The sequence below is a fragment of the Eleutherodactylus coqui genome, chromosome 5, assembly GCF_035609145.1.
Source record: "Eleutherodactylus coqui strain aEleCoq1 chromosome 5, aEleCoq1.hap1, whole genome shotgun sequence".
NCBI lineage: Eukaryota > Metazoa > Chordata > Amphibia > Anura > Eleutherodactylidae > Eleutherodactylus > Eleutherodactylus coqui.
The window spans coordinates 1,407,575-1,416,849 of record NC_089841.1 but is presented as its reverse complement, the minus strand read 5'-3'; the positions used below and the strand labels follow the sequence as shown (position 1 = coordinate 1,416,849).

General features: G+C 53.5%; 1 protein-coding gene across 1 annotated transcript in view; it reads right to left on the bottom strand.

Annotated features, from left to right (window-relative positions):
- Positions 1–8,331, bottom strand: part of TLN1 (talin 1) — a 35,657-nt gene extending 27,326 nt beyond the window's left edge. The window contains 1 exon segment of the mRNA XM_066602133.1: positions 8,202–8,331. Within this exon segment, the coding sequence (XP_066458230.1) occupies positions 8,202–8,331 (130 nt within the window).
- Positions 8,332–9,275: the final 944 nt, after the last annotated feature.

Here is a 9,275-nt window from a genome sequence, read left to right as displayed (position 1 = left end):
TATCGCTGAGCGTACAACCCTCACCCAGACATCCCATATATCGCTGAGCGTACAACCCTCACCCAGACATCCCATATATCGCTGAGCGTACAACCCTCACCCAGACATCCCATATATCGCTGAGCCAACAACCCTCACCCAGACATCCGATATATCGCTGAGCCTACAACCCTCACCCAGACATCCCAAACTGCTGAGCCTACAACGCTCACCCAGACACCCGATATACCGCTGAACGTACAACCCTCACCCAGACATCCCATATATCGCTGAGCCTACAACCCTCACCCAGACATCCCATATATCGCTGAGCGTACAACCCTCACCCAGACATCCGATATACCGCTGAGCCTACAACCCTCACCCAGACATCCCATATATCGCTGAGCGTACAACCCTCACCCAGACACCCGATATACCGCTGAACGTACAACCCTCACCCAGACATCCCATATATCGCTGAGCCTACAACCCTCACCCAGACATCCCATATATCGCTGAGCCTACAACCCTCACCCAGACATCCCATATATCGCTGAGCGTACAACCCTCACCCAGACATCCCATATATCGCTGAGCGTACAACCCTCACCCAGACATCCATATATCGCTGAGCGTACAACCCTCACCCAGACATCCCATATATCGCTGAGCCAACAACCCTCACCCAGACATCCGATATACCGCTGAGCCTACAACCCTCACCCAGACATCCGATATACCGCTGAGCCTACAACCCTCACCCAGACATCCCAAACTGCTGAGCCTACAACCCTCACCCAGACATCCCATATATCGCTGAGCCTACAACGCTCAACCATTCATCTCAAATCGCTAAACCTACAACCCTCACCCAAACATCCCAAACCACCAAGACTACAACCCTCACCCAGGCATCCCAAACCACCAAGACTACAACCCTAACCCAGGCATCCCAAACCACCAAGACTACAACCCTCACCCAGACGTCCGATATATCGCTGAGCCTACAACGATTACGCATTCATCCCAAACCACTAAGACTACAACCCTCACCCAGACATCCCAAACCACTAAGACTACAACCCTCACCCAGACATCCCAAACCACCAAGACTACAACCCTCACCCAGACATCCCAAACCACCAAGACTACAACCCTAACCCAGACATCCCAAACCACCAAGACTACAACCCTCACCCAGACATCCCAAACCACTGAACCTACAACCCTCACCCAGACATCCCAAACCACCAAGACTACAACCCTCACCCAGACATCCCAAACCACCAAGACTACAACCCTCACCCAGACATCCCAAACCACTAAGCCTACAACCCTCACCCAGACATCCCAAACCGCTAAGCCTACAACCCTCACCCAGACATCCCAAACCACTAAGACTACAACCCTCACCCAGACATCCCAAACCACTAAGACTAGAACCCTCACCCAGACATCCCAAACCACTGAACCTACAACCCTCACCCAGACATCCGATATATCGCTGAGCCTACAACGATTACCCATTCATCCCAAACCACTAAGACTACAACCCTAACCCAGACATCCCAAACCACCAAGACTACAACCCTAACCCATTCATCCCAAACCACTAAGACTACAACCCTAACCCAGACATCCCAAACCACCAAGACTACAACCCTAACCCAGACATCCCAAACCACTAAGCCTACAACCCTCACCCAGACATCCCAAACCACCAAGACTACAACCCTCACCCAGACATCCCAAACCACCAAGACTACAACCCTCACCCAGACATCCCAAACCACCAAGACTACAACCCTCACCCAGACATCCCAAACCACTAAGACTAGAACCCTCACCCAGACATCCCAAACCACTAAGACTACAACCCTCACCCAGACATCCCAAACCACTAAGACTAGAACCCTCACCCAGACATCCCAAACCACTGAACCTACAACCCTCACCCAGACATCCGATATATCGCTGAGCCTACAACGATTACCCATTCATCCCAAACCACTAAGACTACAACCCTAACCCAGACATCCCAAACCACCAAGACTACAACCCTAACCCAGACATCCCAAACCACTAAGCCTACAACCCTCACCCAGACATCCCAAACCACCAAGACTACAACCCTCACCCAGACATCCCAAACCACCAAGACTACAACCCTCACCCAGACATCCCAAACCACCAAGACTACAACCCTCACCCAGACATCCCAAACCACCAAGACTACAACCCTCACCCAGACATCCCAAACCACTGAACCTACAACCCTCACCCAGACATCCCAAACCACTGAAGCTACAACCCTCACCCAGACACCGCATATATCGCTGAGTCTACAACGCTGACCCAGACATCCCAAACTGCTGAGCCTACAACCCAAACCCACACTTCCCAAACCGCTGAGCCTAATATCACAAACCCACTCCCAAACCACTAAGACTACAACCCTCACTCAGACATCCCTCAACCACAAAGACTACAACCCTCACCAAGACATACCAAAAGCTGAGCCTAGATCACTCATCCAGACATACCAAACCACTAAGACTACAACCCCCACCCAGACATCCCAAACCACGAAGACTAGAACCCTCACCCAGATATCCCAAACCACTAAGACTACAACCCTCACCCAGACATCCCTCAACCACAAAGACTACAACCCTCACCAAGACATACCAAAACGCTGAGCCTCTATCACTCATCCAGACATACCAAACCACTAAGACTACAACCCCCACCCAGACATCCAAAACCGCTGAACCTACAAATCTTACCCAGAAATCCCAAACCACTGAACCTACAAACTTCACCAAGACATCCCAAACTGCTGAGCCTACAATCCTCACCCAAACATCCCAAATCCAAGCCTACAACCCTCACCCACTCGTTCAAAACCACTGTGCCACAACCCTCACCCCGTCATTCCAAAAAACTGTGCAAGACATGTCAAACAGTTAGCACACAACCCTCACACAGACATCCGAAAACATTGAGCCTACAACCTTCACCCATTCATCCTAAACCGCTTAGCATACAACCCTCATCAAATCATCCCAAAACACTGAGCCTACAACCTTCACTTAGTCGTCCCAAACAATTTAGCCTACAACCCCCACCCAGACATCCAAACGCTGAACCTACAACACTCACCCAGTCATCCCAAAACACTAAGCCCACAACCCTCACCCAGACATACTAAACTGCTGAGCCTACAACCATAATCCAGTCATCCCAAACCGCTGAGCCTACAATCCTTACCCAGACAGCCCAAACTACTAAGACAACAATCCTCACCCCGAAAGCCCAAACCGCTGAGCCTACAACCCTCACACAGACATCTCGAACCGCTGAGCCTACATCACTCACCCAACCATCCCAAACCGCTGAGCCTACAACCCTCACCCAGACATCCCAAATCCGAGCCTACAACCCTCACCCAGACATCCCAAGCCGCTGAGCATACAACCCTCACCCAGTCGTACCAATCTGCTAAGTCTACAACCCTCACCCAGACATCCCAAGCCGCTGAGCATACAACCCTCACCCAGTCGTACCAATCTGCTAAGCCTACAACCCTCACTCAGTAGTCCTAAACTAATGAGCCCACAGCCCTAATCCAGTCATCCCAGACCGCTTAGCCTAAAAGCCTCACCCAGTCATCCCAAACCGCTGAGCCTTCAACCCTCACCCACTCATTCCAGATCGCTGAGCCTACGACCCTCACACAGCCATCCCAAAGCGCTGAGCCTACAACCCTCACAAGTCATCCCAGACCGCTGAGCCTACAAGCCTCACCCAGCCATCCCAAATCCGAGCCTACAATCCTCAACCAGACATCCCAAACCGCTGAGCCTACAACTCTCATACAGACAACAAAAACCGCTGAGCCTACAACCCTCACTCAGTCATACCAATCTGCTGAGCCTACAACCCTCACCCAGTTGTGCCAAACTGCTAAACCTACAACCATCACTCAATAGTCCTAAACTACTGAGCCTACAACCATAATCCAGTCATCCCAGACCGCTTAGCCTAAAATCTTCACCCAGTCATCCCAATTGCTGAGTCTGCAATTCTCACCCAGACATCCCAAACCGCTGACCCAACAAATGTAACCCAGACATCCCAAACCGCTAAACCTACAACCCTCACCCAGCCATCCCAAACCGCAGAGCCTACAACCCTCACCCAGCCATCCCAAAGCACTGAGCCTACAACCCTCACCCAGCCATCCCAAACCGCTGAGCCTATATCACTCATCCAGTCATCCCAAACCGCTGAGCCTTCAACCCTCACGCAACCATCCCAAGCCACTGAACCTACAACCCTCACCCACTCATCCCAGACCGCTGAGCCTATAATCCTCACACAGCCATCCCAGATGGCTTAGCCTAAAAGCCTCACCCAGTCATCCCAATTGATGAGCCTACAATGCTCGCCCAGACATCCCAAACCGCTAAGCCTACAACTCTTACCCAGACATCCCAAACCGCTAAACCTACAACCCGCACCCAGACATTCCAAACCGCTGAGCTTACATCCTTCATACATTTATCCCAAATAGCTAAACCTACAACCCTCATCCAGCCATCCCAAACCAGTGAGCCTACAACCATCATCCAGACATCCCAAACCACTGAGCCTACAACCATCATCCAGACATCCCAAACCACAGAGCCTACAACCCTCACCCAATCACCCCAAAACCGCTAAGCCTAAAACTCTCACCCAGTAATAGCAAACTACTAAGCCAACAACCCTCACCCAGTCATCCCGTAATCGCGAAGCCTACAACCTTCACAGAGAAAACCAAGTGCTGAGCCTACAACCCTCACCCAGTCATTCCAAACCACTGAGCCTACAACTGCCACCTATTCATCACAAATCGCTAAACCTACAACCCTGACCTAGACATCCCAAACCGCTAAGCCTACAACCCTCACCCAGACATCCCAAACCGCTAAGCCTAGAACCCTCACCCAGACATCCCAAACCGCTAAGCCTACAACCCGCACCCAGACATTCCAAACAGCTGAGCCTACAACCCTCACCGAGACATCCCAAACTGCTGAGCCTACAACCCTCACCCAGACATCCCAAACCGCTGAGCATTCAACCCTCAGTCATCCCAAAACCACTGAGCCTACAACCCTCACCCAGACATCCCAAACCGCTAAGCCTACAACTCTCATACAGACAATAAAAACCGCTGAGCCTACAACCCTCACTCAGTCATACCAATCTGCTGAGCCTACAACCCTCACTCAGTCGTGCCAAACTGCTAAACCTACAAACATCACTCAGTAGTCCTAAACTACTGAGCCTACAACCCTAATCCAGTCATCCCAGACCGCTTAGCCTAAAAGCCTCACCCAGTCATCCCAAACCGCTGAGCCTTCAACCGTCACACAACCATCCCAGACCGCTGAGCCTTCAAATGTAACCCAGACATCCCAAAACGCTAAACCTACAACCTAATCCAGTCATCCCAAACCGCTTAGCCTAACAGCCTCACCCAGTCAACCCAATTGCTGAGCCTACAATTATCACCCAGACATCCCAAACCGCTAAACCTACAACCCTCACCCAGCCATCCCAAACCACTGAGCCTACAACACTCCCCCAGCCATCCCAAACCACTCAGCCTACAACCCTCCCCCAGCCATCCCAAACCATTGAGCCTAAAACCCTCATCCACCCACCCCAAACCGCTGAGCCTATATCACTCATCCAGTCATCCGAAACCGCTGAACCTTCAACCCTCACACAACCATCCCAAACCCGAGCCTACAATCCTCACCCAGACAACCCAGAACGCTGAGCCTACAACCCTCACCCAGACATCCGAAACCGCTAAACCTACAACTCTCACGCAGACATACCAAACCGCTGAGCCTACAACCCTTACCCAACTATCCCAAACCGCTGAGCCTATAGCCCTCACACAGTCATCCCAGGCGGCTGAGCCTACAACCATCTTCCAGACATCCCAAACCAATGAGCCTACAAACCTTCAGCCAATCAACCCAAAAAGGTAAGCCTAAAACCCTCACCCAGTCATCCCAAACTGCTGGGCCAACAACCCTCAATCAGTCATCCCGTAACCGCTGAGCCTACGACCTTCACCGAGAAAACCCAGTGCTGAGTCTACAACCCTAACCCCTTCATCCCAAATCGCTAAACCTATAACTCTCACGCAGACATCCCAAACCGCTGAGCCTACAACCCTTACCCAACCATCCCAAACCGCTTAGCCTATAGCACTCACCCAGTCATCCCAAACCACTGAGCCTACAACCTTCAGCCAATTAACCCAAAACGCTAAGCCTACAACCCTCAACCCGACATCCCAAACCGCTAAGCCTACAACCCTCACTCAATCCCAGACTGCTGAGCCTACACCCCTTACCCAGACATCCCAAACCGCTGACCATTCAACCCTTACAGTCATCCCAAACCGCTGAGCCTACATCCCTCACCCAGTCATCCCAAACCGTTGAGCCTACAACCCTCATCCAGACATCCCAAACCCTTGAGCCTACAACCCTCACCGAGACCTCCCAAACCGCTGAGCCTTCAACCCTCACACAGTCATTCCAAACCACTGAGCCTACAACCCTTACCCAATCATCCCAGACCGCTAAGCTTATAACCCTCACCCAGCCATCCCAAACTGCTGAGCCTACAACCCTCACCCAGACATCCCAAAATACTGAGCCCAAAAACTTCACCCAGTCATCCCAAACAACCGAGCCTACAACTCCCACCCAGACAACCAAACACTGAGCCTACAACCCTCACCCAGTCATCCCAAACTACTGAGCCTACAACCCACACCCAGTCATCCCAAATCCAAGACTACAACCCTCACCGACTCCTTCCAAACCGCTAAGCCTACAACACTCACCCAGCCATCTCAAACCACTGAGCCTACAACCATCATCCAGACATCCCGAACCAATGAGCCCACAACCTTCAGCCAATCATCCCAAAACGCGAAGCCTAGAACCCTCACCCAGAGATCCCAAACCGCTGAGCAGTCAACCCTTACAGTCATCCCAAACCACTGAGCCTGCAACCCTCACCCAGACATCCCACAACACTGAGCCTACGACCTTCACCCAGATATCCCAAACAACCGAGCCTACAACTCCCACCCGGACAACCAAATGCTGAGCCTACAACCTTCACCTAGTCATCCCAAATCTAAGACTACAACCCTCACCCACTCCTTCCAAACCGCTAAGCCGACAACACTCACCCAGCCATCTCAAACTGCTGAGCCTACAACCCTCACCCAGACATAGCAAACTGCTGAGCCTACAACCATTATCCAGTCATCCCAAATGGCTGAGCCTACAATCCTCACCCACACATCCAAGACCACTGAGCTTACAACCCTCACCCAGCCATCCCAAAATCGCTGAGCCTACAACCCTCACCCAGGCATCCCAAACCACTGAGCCTACAACCCTCACCCAGCCATTTCAAACCGCTGAGCCTTCAACCCTCACCCAGCCATCCCAAACCACTGAGCCTACAACCCTCACCAAGCCATCCCAAACCACTGAGCCTACAACCCTCACCCAGCCATCCCAAACCACTGAGCCTACAACCCTCACCCAGCCATCGCAAACCACTGAGCCTACAACCCTCACCCAGCCATCCAAAATCCCTGAGCCTACAACCCTCACCCAGCCATCCCAAATCGCTGAGCCTACAACCCTCACCCAGCCATCCCAAACCACTGAGCCTACAACCCTCACCCAGCCATCCCAAACCACTGAGCCCACAACCCTCACCCAGCCATCCAAAATCCCTGAGCCTACAACCCTCACCCAGCCATCCCAAATCCCTGAGAGCCTACGACCCTCACCCAGCCATCCCAAACCACTGAGCCTACAACCCTCACCTAGCCATCCCAAGGACTGAGCCAACGACCCTCACCCAGCCATCCCAAATCGCTGAGCCTACAACCCTCACCCAGCCATCCCAAACCGCTGATCGGCAGTGATGGTGCTCGGTAAGGTGCAGCAGTCGGATCAGCGATGGCACGCGAGGGGGTCCTACGCTATAAGGTGATAAGCCGGCGGATATGTCTGGCGCCCTGTGTGGCCTGGTAATAATGGAGGACAAGCAATTAACCCTTCTGTGCACCGATTCCCAGCATTACCACCCCCCTCCAAAACCCCAACGGTGTGACTCACGCTGGCCGATCTGAGCCTCGGGGACACGCTCACGGATAATACGACAGGCATCATAAATCATTGTGGACGGTTCAAACTGCATCGTCTTCACCACATTGCCAATACTGATCTTCAGCGACAGAGCCACCATGTTTACAGCGGGGGTGGGGGACTACTCTATGGGAAACACCTGCAGGAGAGAGAAGAGCGGGTTACATACATGAGCGTATGACATACAGGTCCCTGGGGCGACACATGCACCGCCCCCTCCCCCCCCCCTCTCATACAGCGGAGCACACTAACCCCTTATCAGAAAGGACCCCCACTAAATCCCCTCATACAGCAAAGAACCCACCCCCCCCCCCCGCCGGACCCCTCATACAGCAGAGCACACCCCCCGCCATCAGTAATGACCCCCGCCGGACCCCTCATACAGCAGAGCTCACCCCCGCCATCAGTAATGACCCCCGCCGGACCCCTCATACAGCAGAGCACACCCCCCGCCATCAGTAATGACCCCCGCCGGACCCCTCATACAGCAGAGCACACCCCCGCCATCAGTAATGACCCCCGCCGCACCCCTCATACAGCAGATCACACCCCCCGCCATCAGTAATGACCCCCGCGGACCCCTCATACAGCAGAGCACACCCCCGCCATCAGTAATGACCCCCGCCGGACCCCTCATACAGCAGAGCACACCCCCTGCCATCAGTAATGACCCCCGCCGCACCCCTCATACAGCAGAGCACACCCCCCCCCCCCCCATCAGTAATGACCCCTGCCGGACCCCTCGTACAGCAGAGCTCACCCACCGCCATCAGTAATGACCCCCGCCGGACCCCTCATACAGCAGAGCACACCCCCCGCCATCAGTAATGATCCCCGCCGGACCCCTCATACAGCAGAGCACCCCCCCCCCCCCCCGGCATCAGTAATGACCCCCGCCGGACCCCTCATACAGCAGAGCACCCCCCCCCCCCCGGCATCAGTAATGACCCCCGCCGGACCCCTCATACAGCAGAGCACACCCCCCATCAGTAATGACCCCCGCCAAGCCCCTCATACAGCAGAGCACACCCCCCGCCATCAGTA